This window comes from Protopterus annectens, chromosome 3.part1 (assembly GCF_019279795.1).
Source record: "Protopterus annectens isolate FY-2018-M chromosome 3.part1, PAN1.0, whole genome shotgun sequence".
NCBI lineage: Eukaryota > Metazoa > Chordata > Ceratodontiformes > Protopteridae > Protopterus > Protopterus annectens.
In genome coordinates this window covers 1,862,131,064-1,862,153,361 of record NC_056732.1, presented here as the reverse complement: position 1 = coordinate 1,862,153,361, position 22,298 = coordinate 1,862,131,064, and the positions used below count along the sequence as shown (strand labels likewise).

The 22,298-nt window shown below is 41.9% G+C and overlaps 1 protein-coding gene across 1 annotated transcript in view; it reads right to left on the bottom strand.

The window, feature by feature from the left end:
* The window catches only part of LOC122798776 (zinc finger protein 610-like), a 334,745-nt gene that overhangs the window by 271,196 nt on the left and 41,251 nt on the right, over nt 1-22,298 (bottom strand). The window contains exon 2 of the mRNA XM_044067888.1: nt 20,715-20,841. Coding sequence (XP_043923823.1) covers nt 20,715-20,841 — 127 coding nt within the window. The remainder of the gene's footprint in view (nt 1-20,714; nt 20,842-22,298) is intronic.

Sequence of the window (22,298 nt, the reverse complement as noted above, 5' to 3'; positions counted from 1 at the left end):
CCAGCTCGACATTCAACCTTCAATGAAGGCACGCCCATTTATACATGTCTTTTGAATGCCCACCCAATGGTGGGGAGGACATGCAGACTCCACACAGAAGGCACTCCCCGCACTCCAGCCGAGAATCAAACGGGAGAACCTCTTGCTGTGAGGCAACAACGCTACCGCTGCACCACCGTGGATGTTAGTATATAACGTATGAATTTCAACTGCATAATATTAACTCTGCAACTCATCATTATTTGTTTCTATTACTGTGAAGTACTTTGTAAAATGGTTTCTTCTGCATATCTTTCACTGTTTGCTGCTTTGTTGACTCACATTTATGTTTTATACATACATTTTCTAGCTAATTCTTTAAATTGTACACTACTTATTTCACGGGTGTATATTAGATCAACGAACGATTAAGTGTTCAAATCTGTAAAGGTCGACCTTTACGAATCGAACATTTAATCATTCGAAAATGTTTAAAAAATGGAGATTCAGTACTTGAAATGCCATGGCAAAGAATGTTTCACTTAATGATGCTATGAACAGGTAAGGAGGCTACGTGATAGGACTGCTCAACATCCGTATAATATTAGGAGATTCAGTATAGGTTCATAGGTTCATAGGTTCATACTAGGCTATCTGCCCGAGGGCATTTACAAGCCTAGCCCATAGTTTTGTGGCTTACGCCACCCCTTTAGTATGGGGAACTATACCCATTATTTTGCTGTGCCTCTGTTGAGCAGTGACACTGAGGTAATCCCTGGGGTATATCTGCGATCTCCCATCCATTGGTCAAGATTTCTCTTGAACAAGGCCAGCGAGGTGCTCTGCCTCACATATACCGGGATTTTATTCCACAGCATAGGGAGTCTTTGGGTGATGAATCTATCCCTCCAGCACGTCCTATTAATAGCCGTGTCGAGGTTTAAGTCTCCCGCCCTTGTGGCTCTGACGGATCTAGATTTTTTGTGGTGAAGCATATTCATCAAATCTGGGTTTGACATGGCCTTGTATGTTAGGCAAAGGTCACCTCTGAGCAAGCGGTAAGCGACTGAATAGAGCTGGAGTTCTTTCAGTCGGGCAGCATAGGACAGATGTTTGAGACCCTTTATCCTTTTGGTGAGGAACTTTTGTGGCCTCTCCAGCTGCTGCAAGTGTCGGGTCAGATACATTCCGAATGGGGCATTGTACTCAATCATTGGTCTGATGAGTGATGAGTATAGGGAGACTATGACCTCCCTTGATCTAGATGAGAATCCCTTCATGATAAGGTGGGCAATGTAGAAGGTCTTCCTAACTACTTTAGCTACATGGGTGTCGAATGACAGACTACTATCAACCTGGGTCCCCAGGTCCCTGATAACTTCTTCTGTACTCAGTGGATTGCCACCTATTTGGTAGCTAGGGGTAACCTTGTTTTTCCTCAAGGGTATGACTATGCATTTTTTGGCATTTAACTTTAGGCCATGGCTCTGGCACCAGTTATTCGTTTCTGTGAGACCCTTCTGAAGGATATCTGTGTCAGATGTGTTTTCTACTATGGCAGTTTGCAGTCATCTGCAAACTTTGTCAGCCATAACCCTCCTGTGTTTGCTTGTACTTGAAAAGTAGATGCCAAACAAGAGTGGGCCCAGGACTGAGCCCTGTGGTACACCACTTGTGACAGGCTTTGAGTCTGACATGGCGCCAGCAACTCTGACCCTGTGGGTTCTGTCACTCAGCCAGTTTGCAACCCATCTTGTGATGTATGGGTTAACATTTAAGCTGATGAGTTTTTCAATGATACCCGAGTGGGGTATTGTATCAAAGGCCTTCGCCAGATCGAGGTAGGCTGTATGGACTGCCTTTCCTCATCAATGGCTTTGGTGACTGTTTGAAAAAGTCAACCAAGTTTAGAAGGCATGATCTGCCTTTGACAAAGCCAAACTGGGATGGATCCAAAGTCTGCAAATTCCCTATGTCTTTATTTATGAGGTCCATTATGATCCTCTCCATGGCTTTGCAGATAAGGCTTGTTAAGCTAATGGGCCGGTAATTTCCAGGGTCGGTGGAGGCACCGCCTTTGTGAAGTGGGACCACAGTTGCAGTGCGCCACTCCTGAATGCGTATCCAGAGGTAAGACTATGATTAAACAGCTGTCCTAGCTGTGGGTTTAATTCCTCGTTGAGTTCGTGGAGCACACAGCCGGGGACACCATCAGGTCCCATGGATGCTGTGTTTTTTGCTTTGGAGAGAGCAGTTCTCACTTGGGCGTTGGAGATGCCTTGGCTAAGCATGTTTCACTTAATGATGCTGTGCATAATTTTAAGTTCATAGTGTTACAAGTAATTTCTGAAAATGTTAGGAGAGGTGACATGGCGAATAGTACATAAGTGGTTTACTATTGAAACCTTGAAACTGCATTCATTGACCAACATCAACGTCAAACCAAAATCTGGGAAAACTGCAACAAATAACACACAGCAAACTCGAAACTGAATACATCGACTCCCATAGTTCGATGTATTTGACATACCAGGAGATGACGTCAGTCACCAAATCTATACACCGTCATGTACTATGACACTCTAGAGTCAACGGCACATCAACTTTACTATTTTGCATGGGGGCAAGCCCCTCACTGAACCAGATCTCCACTCAAAATTCCGAACTCAAATACTTCAACTACCCTACCCACTTGATGTGGTGTAGTCGATATGCTTGGGTTTGCTAAACTACCCATTGGAAAACTGCAGTTTGACATTGTGACTCTCCATTGAGTACAGTTTGCAAAAGTGATTGTAAACAGACAGATGTATACAAGTATGAATGGATTAGTAGGTTCAATGCTGTTAATGTATCTGGTACAAACAAGTTCTGTCCTTTTAAACCTGTACTGAAACAAAGAGGTTTACCATTGATTAACTGAATTTTGTATACAAGGTATATGTGTGGATTTTTTAAATTTACTCGAGAAATCATTTTTATGCAAAAGCTTGTGTATTACATTTATTACATTTTATCCTCTGTCATGCAGTATTCTTTTTTTGATACGTAAAAGTATAGAAAACAGTATTTAAAGAGGGAAAACACACTGGAAACAGAAAATGTGTTTAGGGTTAGTTAGTTACCTACATCATTTTGATTACTGTCATCGTCTTATCAATGTCATGGCAAAAATGTGACTTGCACTATTGTCTGAATGCATCTAATGCATTTTCAGACTTCATTGTAACATACATGTTTAGTTTAATAGCCCCTATATGATTTAAATGTTGATGCAATGCATTTTCTTTTTTCAGACTAACACCATGCAAATTCTTTTCAGGACATCATCTTTCTTATTATGTATCCCTGAATAATGGTTCTTCATAGCAAAAAAATCTGAAAAACTGATTAGTAGCATGACAATGCTTCCTTTCATGCTTTTCTCTACACTTAGTATTGTTGTTTGTGTTTCGGCTTTTTCCAGTTAGGAGTCGCCACAGTGGAACTCCGGTCCGCTAATGATTGGCAGTAGATTTACACAAACGCCGAGCTGCCAGCTTGACATTCAACCTTCAACGAAGGCACGCCCATTTATGCATATCTTTTGAATGCCCACCGGTGGGGAGGACATGCAGACTCTACACAGAAGGCACTCCCCGCACTCCAGCCAAGAATCAAACGGGAGAACCTCTTGCTGTGAGGCAACAACGCTACCGCTGCACCACCGTGGATATTAGTATATAACGTATGAATTTCAACTGCATAATATTATCTCTGCAACTCATGGCTATCATTATTTGTTTCTATTACTGTGAAGTACTTTGTAAAATGGTTTCTTCTGCATATCTTTCACTGTATGCTGCTTTGTTGACTCGCATTTATGTTTTATACATACATTTTCTAGCTAATTCTTTAAATTGTACACTACTTATTTCACGGGTCTATATTAGATCAACGAACGATTAAGTGTTCAAATCTGTAAAGGTCGACCTTTACAAATCGAACATTTAATCATTCGAAAATGTTTAAAAAAAAATGAAGTAACAAAACCAAAAACCAAAGGGTGTAAAAGCAAGGGGGCAAGCCCCCCTGCACCCCCCTACTTAAATATACCAACTCCAAGATCACGCTACAGTGTAGGGAACGGTAAATTTCACATTTCCGCACTGTAATGCACTGATGTGCAATCTCAGAGTTGGTATATTTAAGTAGCGGGGGGTTTGGGGGGTGCAGGGGGGCTTGCCCCCCTGCTAAAACCCTTTTCTGTTTTTTTTCTTGTTTAACTTTGTTTTTTTACATCTTCGAACATTTAAATGTTCAATCTCTAAAGGTCGACCTTTAGAGATTCGAACATTTAATCATTCGCTAATGTAATGTTGTTGCTTTTCTTTCGGTTTTTCCCAGCTAGGGGTCGCCACAGCAGAACTCCGGTCCGCTAATGACTGGCAGTCGATTTTTTTTATGGTGCCAAGGTGCCAGCCCGACGCCCAACCTTCAACGAAGGCACACCCATTCACACATCTTTTGAACGCCACTCGACCCCGGGGAGGACATGCAGACTCCACACACAAGGCGCTCCAGCCGAGAATCGAACGGGAGAACCTCTTGCTGTGAGGCGACAACGCTACCACTGCACCACCCCGACTTCTTATTTCACTCATTCTGCACACTTTCACAGCTTTTGATGAGGACTGCTTCTGGTTTGATCATTATTTTATGCTACTTATTCATGAATCATGCAAGTCACAAAATTAGTAGTTTTTAACTTGATCCCTTACTTTAATAAAACACAAAATGAGTCATTTTCTGTTTTTGTGCCCTTAGTAAAGAACAAATGGAAAATTACTTTAAGGCTTGCAAAAAGTCCTGAATTATGCACTAAATGCTGTTATTTTTTCTTTCACTTCTTCAAGAACTCTAGACTATATGAAGAGAGAGACACATGACTGAGCTCATTGAATATGTGTCCCAGGTAGGTATGTCCTTAGTCTTAAGCAGCATCCTACCACCACCCAGAATGATGCCTCAATACAAACAAAAAATGATTGACTTTAACAATTGGCTTAGTTTCTGGTGTCATTCCAAGGAGTTCCAGTACCTGACAACCTGGAGGATATGATTGACAGACCATGATGCTTTGCCAGAGATGGCCTTCGTCCGTCTCCCCCAGGCTTTAGGCTTCCGGCAAAAGCTCTTGTTTCCCTCATAGTGCCTTTTTAGGCAAAGCCAGGAGGACAAAATTACCAACATGAAAAATTCTTCTAAACAAAATTTAAAGGTCATGCTGCTAAACACTACGAGTCTTGGCATGAAACTGCATGCATTGCAAGCATTCCTTGCCCTGGAGGATGCTGACATTTGTGCCGTCACTGAAACCTGGTTCAAAGCTGTGAAGAGCACCCCAGCCTTACCAGTTTACTCATCCTACCATACTTTCAGACCCCTACAAAGTCAAAGGAAGTGGAGGTTCAATATAAGACATACACACTTCCAGGCTGGTCAAATGGTATGAAGCACAGGTGACATTTCAAGTGCAGTTAACTATTGACAAAAACACCTACTCAAGTTATAGCTAGCTACAGACCCCCAACCATGACTCGGGATGCCCACTCCACCTATCTAGACTTATTTGAATCCGTCGTCAATATTCAACCCTCTACCCTGATCATGGATGACTTTAACAACCCAATCATAGAGTGGAATAGCTATTCTAGCCCAAACATGAAAGCCCAGAGATTCCTCGACTTTGTCAATGCCAATGCATTGGATCAGCTGGTTGACACCCCTACGAGAAGTGAAAATATCCTCGACCTGGTCCTAACCAACATGAGTAGCCACTGGAGCACCCTACAGTGTCATCCTCCTTGGTAAGATCCGACCTTGAAGCAATCATTTTCAAATTCACCATCTCTCCTGACCCCGCCCCCCTCCTGTCAGGGTCAAACAAAAAAAAACATTTCCAAAGCTGACTACAGTCTCCGGAGAGCAGGTAAAAGTAGCTTCACAGCTACCATCCCTTCACAGCTACCATCCCTTCAGCTGGAACTAGCACCAATGTCCAAGCCTACACCAAAAAACTATATGAGCACCTACTTAGCCGTGTGGACTCAGCAATACCTGAAAGGACCAAATCATCTTCCTCAAGGAAGAGTAAACCTGTCTAGTGGACAACAGCAATGAACAGACTCTATAATAAAAGGAAAAAAATGCTGTCTAGGACCAAGAAGGAGCAGGTGCCAAGCTGGAAGCAATCTATCCTTTGTCTGAACAAGCAAATAAGGTCACTGGTAAAATCCTCGATGGCGAACTTAGAGTCCAAATTGGCCAAATCCACTAAGGACAATGACATATCACATATGTCCGCAATCTCAAAGGTAACACCCAAATCTGCTCTGAACTAGTGGTCAATAACACCACATACACAAATGCCATAGATATAGCCAACCTGCTGGCAAACGGGTTCAGTGAAAACTTCACCCCCTGTCCCCATCAGTAAACCAGGACATCCCCAGCAACTGCGCCCCTCCCCTCAAAAATACAGTCTCCATAGGACCCGACAACATCCCTGGCTGTATCCTACATTAACTCAGGCATGAGCTCTCAGCTCCATTAGGCACCCTATTCAACCAAAACCTGAGCACTGGCTTTGTCCCAGCTGAATGGAGGACAGCCACTGTCATTCCTCTACACAAAGGTGGAGCATCCACTGACCAAGGCTATTGTAGGCCCATCAGCCTAACTAGCCAGAGCTGCAAGGCCATGGAATGCATCATAGACCTTATAAACAAGGATATTAGCAACCTCCAAATGCTTGACCCCACACAGTTTGGTTTTGTCAAAGGGAGATCATGCCTGTTAAACTTGGTCGACCTCTTCAAAACAGTCACCAAAGCCATGGAAAAGGGGAAGATGGTGCATACCACCTACCTTGACCTAGCCAAAGCTTTAAATGCTATTCCCACTCAGGCATAACAGATAAACTCTCCCAGCTAGGCATCAAACTGTATGTTACCAGATGGGTAGCTAACTGGTTCACTGATAGAACCCACTAACGAGTGGTGTATCCCAAGGATCAGTCTTGGGGCCTCTACTATTTGGGATATGCTTTTCTGAGGTGCAACCCAAAAGCAGTGGTCTGTGGTTGACCAAGTTTGCAGATGACTGCAAGCTGGACACTGTCAAATTCCCCTAGTGATGTGAACATCCTCCAAGACAGCCTTACCCAAACTAATGACTGGTGCCAGAAGCATGGCCTTAAACTGAATTCCAAGAAATGCATCATTATCCCCATTTAAGAGAAATGGCATCCCCACTGTTTATCACATTAATAACAATGTACTAAGCACACAATCAGTCGTAATGGAGTTGGGCATCCACATTGATAGCAACCAGACTTTTGACCACCACTTTGCCTCCATTGTACGGAAGGCTTTCTACATGGCCTACCTCATAAGTAAGGGCATTTCATCCCTGTACTCCTCCCTTATCAGACCTATTATCAAATACAATGCCCCCTTCGGCATGTGCCCTGCCAAGCACATGCAGCAGCTGGAGAGACAACAGAAGTTCCTAACCAGGAAAATCAGGGTCTCAAACACTTATCCTATATAGATAGACTAAAAGCCCTGTCCCTCTACTCAGTCTCATACAGACTGCTCAGAGGTGACCTGTGTTTGGCATACAAGGCCATCTCAGACCCAGCCTTGATGGAATTGCTGCATATCTGTAAGTCAAACTCCACTTGCGCAACCCACACGCAAGGCCGCAACCTGGTCTGTGACATTAATATAACTTGTTGGCTGGATAGATTTGCATCCCAAAGATTCCCAAATCTGTGGAATAGACTCCTGCTCCATGTCAAGCAGAGTACCTCTCTAGCCCTCTTTAACAGGAACCTGGTCAACTAGATGGGAAACAGAAAATGCACCCCTGGTATCCCACCTGTCTCCCTGCTGGACAGTGGAAACAGGTGCTGACTTTGTGGGAACATCGGCAAAATTCTTGGCTAAGCTTATAAGGGCTTCTGGGCCAACAGCCTAGTATCATTCATCCTTAGAACCTATAAGAAAAAATCAATAAGAAACAAACTGTTGAGACTCAAATAAAGTGAACTCTAATTCTATCATTGAAGGCATGTGTCAGTATATTACTGGTACACAAGTTTACGAACATCCCCATGGTTTTTTTTTCAATTTTGACATTCTCTTTTTTGCCAATGACCATGAATCTAATATATATATATGGCAACATGTCTACAGTGTGATGCATATATAGGACTTACAAAGAGAAAATTCAAAGAGGATTTATAAATATATATATATGATATCAGAAAAAAGAACGAATTGAATGCCTTAGCGAGACATGTTAACATAAACCCTACCCATGGCTTCAGATTCAGGGTCTTACAAGTTATTAAACAAAGCTTAAGAATGGGTGATAGTCTGAATTATTTAGCCCGTTTGGAGCTTGAATGGATAATTTAGGACAGGGGCACATTTACATCCAGGCCTTAATAATTATGTATCCATGAAACCGGTTTTAGAAAATAACACCGGCAGGTGACTTCAAAACTGTCAATAGTAATGTTGTTTGAGTTTAAGAGCCTTTCACTTGACATGTTATGTTTATAGTCATATAACATTTAGTTACTTCATGTTATATGTCATATGAATTCATTTTTGATATAATGCATACGCATTCATATTAGAGCTATAGATTTTACCATGTAATATATATGCTTTGCACTTATACAATTATTATATTATATTACATTATATTTTATATATTTTACATTATACATTATATATGAATTCATTTAGGAATGTCACAGGGATTTATTAAAAACAATAGTAATATGATACATATATGAAAACATATATCTTAAATGGACATGCATAATGTAGCCTGTATTGATTGGTTTTATACTTCATCCAACTATAATTAATTATCTATAGAAATCCATCGCTTTGTCAACACAATTATGATAAAGCTGAGATGGTCTTTGGACATGTTTATACCATGGATTCATTATTATTATATATGTGATTTTAGATGTTACTTTGGTTTATTTTGTTCGCTGATTTTATGTAGTTAGAGATATAAATGATTAATACAGTTTTATTTCTGCTATATTGCTTTTAATTATATCATATTTATGTTTCATTTTTATTTTTTATTACATATATGTGACCAGATACTCAACATAAGTTATTATGTTCATCATTTGATGAATTCAATCAAATATGAAGTTTGAATATGTAAATAATACCAGTGGGTATTCTGCAGGAAGACTTGAGATCTGAGTTTGGATGTACAGGATCACTTTAAGCATTAGTATTTTTTAATTGATTTATTGATTTAATTATTCAATTATTTCAATTGAATTAATCAATTAAGACTGAATTTTAACTATAAAGAGAGAGCAAGAATTGTTATTAGTTAGATCTGATGAAAGTGCATGGACACGTGGAAAGCCATCTTTTGTTCTATCGAATAAAAGTTGGATGATATAATAAGAACTTTGACTCTTTTCGTGGTGGATTCAACAGTTTGTTTCTTATTGATTTTTTGGCTTTGGCTGTTTTGCTGTTGGATACTTTAGGAGTTTTGCGATATTATTTCTTCATATAACCTATAAGAAAAAGTAAGACTTCAATATTTTCAAGTCTTCACTAGTGAAATGAAGTGTGCCAAAGGGTATCTTTCAACCTTCGCAACTATCAGCTCTTAGTGAGAAACAAATCAAATTTCTGTATACAAACTTCCATTTTTTTTTTACAAATTGAACTGCAGCAACAGAATTCCTGGTAGATACAACTGAAGCATTATTCTAACTGTGAATTAATTTCTTTTGTATTTCCAAACAGATAAAAGCTTGAAATTAAATAGATTTATTCATTTAACAAATGCATTTCCCAATACCATGGAATATGCAGATGTTTATCTGGATACTCTGTAGGGCAACATAACCACTCCTGATGAGTACCAGCCTCCATGAAGTGTTTAATCTGACAGAGTTAATAAAGAATGCGTGACTCAGTACCACATGACATGCAACTCCCTGCAACTTGGTCAATAATATATGAATGCATCTGTACCACATGACATGCAACTTCCTGTGACTTGGTCATTAGCATATGAATGCATGAATCTGTACCACATGACATGCAACTCCCTGTGGCTTGGTCATTTGCATATTTAAAGTTATAAACTCCATATGTCACAGAAGGAATGGAAGAGAATCTACATGTAAATAACTACACACAGTCTCCATACTTATAACAAAAAAAATTCACTGGAAGGCCTACAGAAACACCAAAAGTAAAAAAAATTGTATTTATTCACAGAGATTAAGCAAACAAAATCATGGCAAAAATAAGGAGATGCAGCCCCCAGCAGGATAAAGGCACTCTCAAACTAAACAAACAACTCAGAGGACAAACAGAGTATATCAAAGCCAAATTTGAGGCAAGCCTGGCGTCCCAGGTCAAGGACAACCACAAAGCATATGTCCGCAACCTCAAAGGTAATACACAATTGTGTACAGAGCTCATTGCAGATGGAACCACCTATACTGAGCCAGAAGATAGAGCAAACCTCCTCGCTGATATATTCAGCTCCAACTTTACCCCTCTCTCCCTCTCAACCTTCCCTCAGGAAATATCATGAAATAGAACTTCCCCTACTATCCCTAGGGAACAGGTCCTTAATGCTAAGAACACTGCATCAGTGGGCCCAGACAATATCCCAGGATGCCTTCTAAATAGCATGAAAAAAGAAGTTATGTCTTACCATAACGTTCCATCTGTATTGCTGATCCTCGTTCAGTCATTACGCATGGGTATCGGTTCTGAGCTCGAAACCGAGCCAGCCATTTTCCAAGCTCGCATCAGCTTCAAACTCTCGAGCTAAACTCTTACCCACAATCCCTCTCTTCCTGTTACCTCAGATTGAGTTTGCGAGTTAAAGAAGGTAGAGGCTACCTCTGGTCAAATAACCTAAGAGAGCTGGATGGTGAGATCCACTAGAAACCACAGGAGGGGGAAGGAGGGAGGGTCGTAATGACTGAACAAGGATCAACAATACAGATGGAACGTTATGGTAAGACATAACTTCTTTATCCGATATTGTTAATACTCGTTCATTCCTTACGTATGGGACAGAGCCCCCAGCTACCTCTATTCCTGAGAGGCTCTCATGGAAGGACATTCCTGAGCATCACAGAACCGAAAGATGCTCTTCCCCTGGAGGCCAAATCCAATTTGTAATGATTGATGAAGGTATGAGGTGTAGCCCAAGTTGCAGCTGCACAGATGTCGTGTAAAGAAGCTCTGGCATGGAAGGCAGCAGAAGTTGCCACTGACCTTGTTGAATGAGCTTTCATGGTAGTAGGAAACAAGATATTACGTTGTATGTAAATAAAGGTCACACAGTCCTTCAACCATCTAGATAATGGGACGTTAGCAACAGCCGATCCTAATCTAGGTCCAGAAAAGGCCAAAAATAACTGGTCAGATTTACAAAAGGGTTTAGTCCTGTTTAGGTAAAAATGGATTTGCCTGTGTATATCAAGGGTAAGCAGGCAATACTCTCCTCTGTTTGAATGGTTGGGAAAGAAAACTGGCAATTCAATGGCTTGATTAATGGACATTTCAGAGATCACTTTAGGCAGAAATGACGGATTAGATCTCACAGACACTCTAATATCTATGAAAAATCAAGTATGGACTCTTGATACATAAAGCTTGAAGTTCAGAAATACGTCTGGCAGAAGTAATAGCGACCAAAAACAAGGTTTTCCATGACAAATACTTGAGGTCACAAGAAGAGTCTGGTTCGAAAGGTGACATTGTCAGAGCTTGCAGAACTAATGACAAATCCCACGGGTGAATAGGTTCTCTAAAAGGTGGCTTCAGATGATTCACACCTTTTATGAAGGTTTGAACAATTTATGGGACATAAGAGAGGAATCTTGGACACACTCATGAAAATTAGAAATTGCAGCCAAATGAACTCAAATGGTAGAGGCCGATAGACCCGATTGAAACAGATCGGCCAGATAGTCTAGTATAATCGGCACTGGTGCTGAAAAGGGGTCTACTTGTTTATCTTTCAGCCAACAGGTAAATCTTTTCCACTTGCTCAGATAAGTAATTCTAGTGGAAGACTTATGAGAAGCAATGAGAATATCACGTACTGGTAAAGAAAGATCATTCTGCCTGGTAATCAAAGGAATTGGAGTAGCCAAGCCGTGAGCTTCAGGCTGTTCAAGTTGGGATGAATCAGGTTCTGTGGGTGTGAGATCAACTCCCGGGTTGGATGGAGAATCCATGGTCGATCTAGTAGGTGAGGCCAAAGGAATGGGAACCAAATCTGTCGTGGCCAATATGGTGCTATGAAGATTACCTTGCTCTTCAACCGCCGTGCTTTCTTCAGAAACTAGGGAATGAGAGGAAAGGGCGGAAATGCGTAGAGAAGACCCGAGGGCCAATCGTGGATTAGAGCATCCCTGGGTGACTGCCCCGGAGGGGGAAATCAGGGCGAAGTAGTTGCTGCATTTGTAGTTGGCAGGGGATGCAAAGAGGTTGCAGCAAGGATGGCCCCAGCGGTGGAAGATCTCCGCCGCTATCAAGGGATTCAGGGACCACTCGTGAGATTGCAGAATACACCTGCTGAGTCTATTACGTTGGAACTCCCGGGAATGTGCGTTGCTAGAAGAAAATGGTTGGTAGCCATCGACCATTGCCATATCCTCATGGCCTCTCGAGAAAGGGGGTAAGATTTGGTTCCACCTTGATTGTTGATGTACCATACCACCGCCATGTCATCTGATTGAATCGCAATTGTCCCAGAAGGCAGCAGGGGAATGGAATGCTTGCAATACCAGAAGCACCGCCCTCAGCTCTAGAACATTTATATGCAGATGGGCCTCCGGTTGGGACCAAGTGCCTTGGACTGTCTGTCCCTGGCATAGCCCTCCCCACCCCATCAGGGAGGCATTTGTGGTCACTGTGGCTTGGGTTGCTGGGGGGAAAAGGGGCAAGACCATTGAGAGAGATTGTGTCACCCACCAATTTAAATCCCGTTTGCACCTGTGGGTTACTCTAATCATGGCTGAAAGAGGATGCTGAAAAGGATACCATTAGGTGAGCAGTAGCCATTGTAGAAGCCTCATGTGAAACCTGGCCAGGGGAACAATGGTGATGGAAGCTGCCATGGAACCCAACAGCTGTAGAATCGAGTGAGCCATGGATTTTTCCTTTGAAAGGATTGGAATTAGTTGTTGCTTTATCCTTAAAACTCTGTGCTCTGGAATAGCAGCTCTGCAGCTTTTTGTGTCCAAGATAACCCATATGAATTCTGTCGACTGAGATGGGGTGAGATTGGATTTCTGCCAGTTTATGGTTATGGCTAGCCTTTGAGCAGCGAGGAGAGAGTATGCCAGAGCTTCTTCCAGTAGATGTCTGGTGGGGGTGGAAATAAGCCAGTCTAGGTATGGAAACGCCTGTAATCCTTGAAGTCACAAGTGAGCTGTGACAACTGCCATGCACTTTGTGAACACACTGAGGGCTGTATAGAGTCTGAAGGGCAGTACTCTGAACTGGTAGTGACTGGCTCCAGCACGGAAGTGCAGAAATCTTCTTGATGGCCTGTCCACCTTTATGTGGTAGTACGCATCTTGAAGATCTACAGAGCACATCCAATCGCCTTTTTCCAAAAGCAGGAGGTAGACTGTATTGTGACCATCCAGAATTTTTGTACTCTCACAAACTTGTTCAATACACTGAGATCCAAAACTGATCTCCAGTCCCCGGTTTTCTTTGGCACCAAAAATAGTCTTGAGTAGAATTCGATCTGGTCTGGAGGGACTATTTGGATGACTCCTTTTCTTAGCAGCTTTTCTATCTCTAGTGCTGCTTCTTCCCTTTGACTGGGTGGAAAGTCGGGAAGATTTTTTGAAGGGACGGGACAAAGACTGAAGGGGATATGATAACCTCTGGTTATAATCCTTTGTACCGAACAATCGGTGATGATGGTTAGCCAGGCAGAATGGTACAAGGAAAAACGTCCCCCAACCACCTCCAGAGGAAAGGAGTTGGTCCACTCTTCAGGAGCACTGGTAGGATTGGCCAGGGAAAGAATCTCTGAAACCCTGGTTACGCAGTCCCCCTCTGCCCCGAAAGGAGTGTCTTCCCTGTGAGTTTCCCCATCTGCCACTGGGGGAGAACTCGGCCTGTGTGTCATGGAAAGGATCCTGAGATTTCTTGAACCATATCTTCCCACTCTTTTGGTTTCGGGACAAAGCACATTGAGGGGAAGAATAACGGACACCTACGTCAGAAAGGGTCTTACCATCTTGTTCACATCTAGTCAGTGTGCTTTTAACTTTGGGCCCAAACAATGAGGAAGGCTCAATGGGGGCATTAAGAAAGGAAGACTTAAAAGGTTCCGTGAAGTTGCACAAGAGCATCCAGGCATGTCGCCTCAAGACTACAGCTGAACCCGCCGCTCTAGCTGCTCCTTCTGATGCGTGAGATATCGATATCAATCACATAGAGGAGTTAGATATAGACTCAATGGTGGCCAGCTGAGGAGCCACTTTGTCAGGACCTCATCAGACACTGCACCAGCCAAGGTTTCAGAGAGCTCAGAAACCAGATCCCTTTGAAGCCTGGTAAAATGTGCCATATAATTCAGGGACCTGATAGCAAAGGTCGCTGAAGCAAAAGTGTGCTTCCCTATTCTGTCCAGGGCCTGGGACTCTCTGTGTTAGGCAGATGGACAGTCTGGTTTTCTTCTTCTGCCAGATCCTTTTTTGATGCGGCCGCCACCACCAAAACATCTACAGAAAGACTTTTGGACTAATGGGGATCTGAAGCAGGAGGGGACAAGATCTTACCTGGCCTCCGGGGAAAAGCTTCAACAGCATCAGGGGCCTTCCAAGCATGTTGCACGATGAACTTGACAAGTTCATCGGCAGGTGGAGTAACCCAGGAGGTAGGGGGCCGGGTGTGAAAAGCCTGCAGGAACACAGATTCTACAGGGGTCAGATTAGAAGGCTGCCAATCACCTCTCTGTTTCAGGATTTCAAGGATATTGCCAAAGGATACCTCAGAGGGTGACCGAGGGGTTCCTTCCCCCTCATCGAAATCTGTGTCTTTGGTGAGAGACTCCTCTGTGGAGTCCATGTGCTTCCTCTTACACTAACTTTTCCGGTGGACCTCCTCAGTGGGAGAAGCTGGGGAAGACCATGGAAAAGGGGATTCCTGAGGGAATATGTCCTGAGGCCCTTGCACCCAGTGTCCACTAGGTGCAACTTGTGAAACCAGTGTACCAGAGGAGGGCGGAGGTATAGACAGTCCGGTATCGCCAGCAGCAGTGAAAGCCTTCTCCATCAACTGGAAGGCTGGTCCACCCGGAGAGGAGTGTATGTCAAGGACAGGGGGCACTCCTCACCTAAGTGGCTCAGGTTGCCTACTCGGAGTCCCTGGATGGCTGTGGAGCAGCAAGCTATGCATATCACAGCTGACATCCTGGGTCGTAGCAAAACTTTCCTACCATGAAGGCAACTGCGGTTTCTTAGTGATATCCATAAAGGGAACCACAGAAGGGGAAGACTGTACTATATTCATGGACTTCAAAGGCAATGAAGGAGGAGAATAAGATGGTGTCTTTGGGGATGGGTGATCACCTCCCAACAAAGGATAGTTCCTGGGGGGTGGAATACCTCTGGCCAAGAATGCCTGGTTCACAAGACACAACACATCATGTTCAGAAAGACTTCTAGTGGACCTCACAGAGACTGAGGGAGAAACAGGTCTGTCCACAAAAGAGGCAGACTCGGTGCCCATCTCTTCTGATCGCACCGAAGACAATGGTGCTGAGAGACTGAACTACTGTGGTCTGCACCGAAGTTGTCATCGGTGCCAATGTCATTGTCTGCACCGACACAGGGATCGGTGCCGAAGTGGTTGTCAGTCCTGAAACTGGAACAGACAAAACTGGAGTCAGTAATAGAGGCCTCAGTTCCGAGGAAGATCTCAGAGCCGAGGAGGTCAAGGTCTACGCCGACTGAACGTCCGGTGCCGATACAGTGGTAAAGGTCTGAACCGAGGAGCCCCTCGGTGCTGATATGAAGAAGGCTGCAGGAGAGGACGGAGCCGAAATCGCTAATGGAGCCGAAGGCCTCAGTGCCGAAGGTCTGGGCACTAAAAGCACTGGGGCTGACAGAGATCCGGGAGCTGAAATTTTAGCCTTTTTAGATTTTGGTTGGTGAGAGTCCCCAGCCAGGGATGAAGGCAAGGATTTAGCCTCAGTAGAAACATCAATTTTCTTATGGGCTTTAGGAGGGGTTGAGACCTCTGACCCAGAAATAGCCTCTGAAAAGGGAGATTTTTGAAGTCCCTTCTGTATCAGCTTGTTTTTCCTTTCTAACAAAGTTCTATTAGAAAAGTTCTCACAAATAGTACAGGGTGGTTCAACAGATAAATGGGAAGCTCCCAAACAATAAACACAAAGAGTGCGCATCACAAGTAGGCAGTGTGTGTCCACAATCAGAACACCGCTTAAACCCCGGGCTACCCTTTTTATCTGCCATATTAACAAACAGAAAAGTACCAACAATGGTACAAGAGAGAACCCGAAGGTATGAAAAAGAAAAGGAAAGGGATTACCAACGATGGTAAGGAGAAATTACCTTGCAGTAAAAAGGGTAACTAAAGGACAGAAAAAACCTGAGGAAATTATGAACGCTAGATGCGATAGGGTAAGAGACAATAAAATATCAACTTTTCTGACAGAAAAGTAATTTGTAAAGCAATTAAACAACAATTGACTGTACTTAGCTGAACAGAAATAGCTTCACACGACCGGATGGCAACGCGGCAAACGAAATCTGAGGTAACAGGGACAGGGGAATTGTGAGTAAGAGTTTAGCTCGAGATTTTGAAGCTGACACGAGCTTGGAAAATGGCCGGCTCGGTTCCGAGCTCGGAACAGATACCCATACGTAAGGAATGAACGAGGATTAGCAATATCAGATCATGCCCTATCAGGGCCTTTGGAATTAATGTTTAACTGTAGCCTCCAAATATGGCTTATGCCTCATGAATGGAGAAAGGTAACATTCATCCCTCTGCACAAAGGTGGGCCATCTACAAACCTCGGAAATTCACCAGTCTTACATGTAAAGCCATGGAAAGAATTATCATGGAGATGATCAATAGAGATATAGTAAACCACCAGACACTGGACCCAACCCAGTTTGGTTTCATCAAGGGCAGATCATGCCTACTCAACCTGGTAGACTTCTTTGTGAAGGTCACCAAAGCAATGGATGAGGGCAAAATTGTTGACACTGCCTACCTTGACCTGGCCAATGCATTTGACATGATACCCTAGTCGGGCACTGTTGACAAACTCAAGAGGCTAGGTACAAACCCGTATGTCACCCAGTGGATAGCTCTTAGTGAGAAACAAATCAAATTTCTGTATACAAACTTCCAGTTTTTTTACAAATTGAACTGCAGCAACAGAATTCCTGGTAGATACAACTGGAGCATTATGCTAACTGTGAATTCATTTCTTCTGTATTTCCAAACAGGAAGTTAGAATTGGGGAGTCTACCTCTACAAAGAGGCCAGTCACAAGTAGAGTCCCTCAGGGACTGGCCCTTGGACCGCTCCTTTTTGAAATTTAATTCTCACAAATCAAGGAGAAAGTCAGTAGTGTCTGGCTGACTAAATGTGCAGATGATTGCAAATTAGGAGCCGTCATTGAATCTCACACTGATACAAATGTTTTCCAGGAGGGGCTGACACAGACAAATAACTGGTGTCAGAGTCATGGACTAAACCTAAATGCCAAGAAATGCATAATAGTATCCTTTGGGAAGTCATCCATCCCTGGTGACTACCACATTGCCAACACACCCCTTAGAGTTGATCCAGTAGTCAGGGACTGAGGGACACACACAGATAGTAATCTGGCCTTTGATCATCACATGTCTACAGTGATGAGAAAAATCATTCTAGGTTGCTCAACTTATAAACAAAGGTATGGCACCTAAGTCCAAGGAAGTCATTGTTCCACTGTATTTTGGCATTCATCAGACCTGTCATTGAGTACAATGCCCTCTTTGGTATGTACCTAACCAGGCATATCCAACAACTGGAATGTCCACAGAGGTTCCTCACTAAAAGAATACAGGGTGTAAGTAATATGTCCTATGCAGACTGCCCCAAGGCCCTGTCCCTGTATTCAGTCTACTACAAGCTTTTGAGGGAGATCTATATCTGGCATACAGGGCATCATCAGACCCCACTGTGATGGACCTCCTACATATCTACAAAACAAACAGCACCAGAATTACCTGTCTAAATACTTAAACCTTGCATGTGATATAAATAGGACCTGCTGGAGAGATGGGTACGTATCCCAGAGACTATCCCATCAATGGAACAGGCTCCCCATCCATGTGAAGCAGAGTTCCTTCCTAACCCAATTCAAGTGTAACTTGGACAACTGGATGGGAAACCGGAAATGCATCCCTGGTTTGGGACCGATGTCTCTAATGGACACGGGTAACTTGTAAATAGTTCGTCCCCCAGGCCCATGGTTACACTTATCAAGGTTATCAGAACTTGTCAGAGATTTGGGATACATGGCTATGCTTAAAGAGGCCCTTGTGGTTGTTTGCCTAGCAAACATATATGAACCTATAAGCACTTTCATCCAAAGAATTCATTAGAATAAAAAGTGCAGTAAAAAACACAAGTACACTAATAGAAAATTAACAATCAAATGCTTGACTAATCAACTATCAGTTCCAATTCAGTCTAAAAAACACATTTAATTAATGATAAACCAGCCAATATTACAAATATGCTATTCTAAAAAGCAATTTATACAAATGCTTTCATTAATACCAGGGTATTTGCCTGCTTGCATTTAAATTTGCCAGAAAGTTTCTCTTTTAAGAATTTTTACCTTTGTAATTACTTCCCCTCAAATCCTTTGGAAGTGACTCTAGGACAGAAAACATTTTTTTTAAAAAGGTTTACATACAGTAGATGCTTGAATACTGCATTATTTGTATATTTTTTCTTTACAGCATATAAATGTTCCTTTATTCTAACACTTCCTGTCATTCCTATATAGAAGGAGTACAAACAGGAGCTTAGAGCAATATATACCATCCCTGTGCTGTTCACATACAACATTATTAATAATTAAATGCGTTTTTAGACTGAATTGGAATGGTTAGTTGATTAATCAAGCATTTAATTGTTAATTATGCATCAGTGTACTTAAATGTGGTTTTTACTGCAATTTTTATTCTGATGTAGTCTTGTGACATAACCGCTTACTCTCTCTCAATAAATACAAATTATTTTACTCATGGTGTCGTCTTCCAGTAAATGTTTTTTTTGTTATAAGTTTGTTTCTACATTCTGTGGAGTGTTTTTGCGGTATTTCTGCTGTCTTCCAGTGCATGTTTTTTGTTATAAGTTTGTTTCTACATTCTGTGGAGTGTTTTTGCGGTATTTCTGCTGTCTTCCAGTGCATGTTTTTTGTTATAAGTTTGTTTCTACATTCTGTGGAGTGCTTTTGCGGTATTTCTGCTGTCTTCCAGTGCATGTTTTATGTTATAAGTTTGTTTCTACATTCTGTGGAGTGTTTTTGCGGTATTTCTGCTGTCTTCCAGTGCATGCTTTTTGTTATAAGTTTGTTTCTACATTCTGTGGAGTGTTTTTGCGGTATTTCTGCTGTCTTCCAGTGCTTGTTTTTTGTTATAAGTTTGTTTCTACATTCTGTGGAGTGGTTTTGCGGTATTTCTGCTGTCTTCCAGTGCATGTTTTTTGTTATAAGTTTGTTTCTACATTCTGTGGAGTATTTCTGCGGTATTTCTGCTGTCTTCCAGTGCATGCTTTTTGTTATAAGTTTGTTTCTACATTCTGTGGAGTGCTTTTGCGGTATTTCTGCTGTCTTCCAGTGCATGTTTTTTGTTATAAGTTTGTTTCTACATTCTGTGGAGTGTTTTGTTGTTTTATTTTTTGTTCTTCAGTCTCTATAGTTCAAATTATGATTATTTCGTTAATTTAAATCAGGAAAAAATTTAAAAAATACAATATTTACCCAAATTAACTCTGAAATAGAAAAAGTATTTTATTTTCACTGAAAAATATTTTTAAATGATAAAATGTAGGAACATTGAGTTACTGTTGTGCTTAATACAGTGTCAAGATGATGTGGGGCCTGCATTTAAGGATTTAAAGCAATAACATAGTCTGAGTAATAAAAATCACTGTTTGGTACACAGCTACCACTAGTTACCGGTTTTGTATTATTATTGTCAAAAGAGACATTAGGTTATGCCTGGAATTCCCAAAAATGGGGTTTTGTGTAATCATGAATTTAAAAGTAAAAAAACCCCAGAAATATTAGCTAAACAACCTAAAGGAACTGGAGATCTATGTAACACACCGCACTTCAATTCAGACAGAAATAAACACTTGGATACAGATTCTTCTAACCATGTAATACTGTCAACCCATGTAATAGCACTGTTATAATGTAAGTGCAGTCCTCAAGATAAAAATGCACTTCTAAGAAGATTTTTCCACTGCCCATGTAGTGTTGTAAATCGGTACACTATATCATCATGTTACTGAAACAGTTCTTATTGCAAAGAAATATGAATAATATTTAAATTTCAATCAATCAATAAGGATGTACCTCCGAGATCCCCTTACCTAAAGAAATCATGTTCTCATAGTTCTGTACCATCACCTCCCGGTGTAACTCTTTGTCCTGTTCACTCAGCATCTTCCACTCCTCACTTGAAAACTCAACAGCAACATCTTCAAAGCTGTTTGGCACCTGAAAACACAAAATGTACCTGTTCTTCATTAATTATGCACACAGATGAATGTAAATGGTTCAAACAAGATTTTAACAAGCTATGTTAAAATATTCAGTTGTACTATATATTAATTTGCCAAAGTAAATAACTATTCCTTTCTTCTTGTTCGGTGTCAGATTTGTACAAACTCAACTATCTCAGGAGTGTGTCAACAACCAGAACAATGAGTTTTGCACATTCAGTATCAGTATAACATAATCTCTACACAGTATAATTAGTAGTAAGATACAACGGCACTAATCTGTATACAGAAGAAAAAAGCATATGAATTTATATTCCTGCACACAAATCACTGTATTCGGATTAACATAGAAACAAGTTAACAACTTACCATAATGACTTAGCGGCATGGCTGTGGTTCACCTTCCTCTATTGCTATGACTGTAGCCCTAGTGCCAGTACAGTCACGTCAGCACCAATACAAACTTTCCTGGTCTTTAACTCCTTCCCTTATATAACACCCAATATCCAACATGCCACCATCTCTCTCCATCTCAGTCACCTCAGCACCAGTACAAACTTTCCTGGTCTTTAACTCCTCCCCTTATGTAATACTTAATACCTAGCATATCACCATCACTTGCCAGCTCAGTTACATCATATCCACCATGCCATCATCACTCAGCATCTCAGTCACCTCAACACCAATACAAATAGTCATTAACTCCTCCCCCTTACATAACACCTAATACCTAGCAAGCCACCATCAGTTACTAGCTCGGTCATCTCAGCAACAAAACAAATAGTCATTAACTCCTCCCCTTACATAATATCTAATGCCTAGCATTCTACCATCATTCGCCAGCTTGGACTGCTTGGAACCAATTCAAACTTTCCTGGGCTTTGACTTCTTCCCTTACATAATAACTAGCATGCACCATCACTTGACAGCTCAGTCACTTCAGCATCAATGCAAACTGTCCTGGGCTTTAACTCCTCCCCCTTACATAATACCCAGCATGCCACCATCACCTGCAAGCTCAGATACCTCAGCACCAATAACACAGGGTTTAACTCCTCCCCCTTACATAATCCTTACCATGCCTCCATCACTGCCTAGTTTTAAGTAGGCCACTCGGAGCACATTCAGATCTCATTTATTACCCTACCCACATCCATAGTCCCCCATCTTCCAGGCTGGGAGATGATGGATGGGATTGTAGGGAAACAGGAACCATGACAATTCAGATCTAATCATTACACCAAGTACATAGTTTTCATATCTGTCATGGACTGAGCCATCCTTCTCTTATAATTAGGACACAGACCTCAGCAGTCAACTTGGGCTGACTTATGAGAGAAGAAATTGGAAAGCAGTGGTCCCAAATGCCACATGAGACCTAAAGATTACATACAGCATGTAATATTTCAGAAAGTTGCCTACAGAAGTCCATATATTGGCAGCGTAAATATT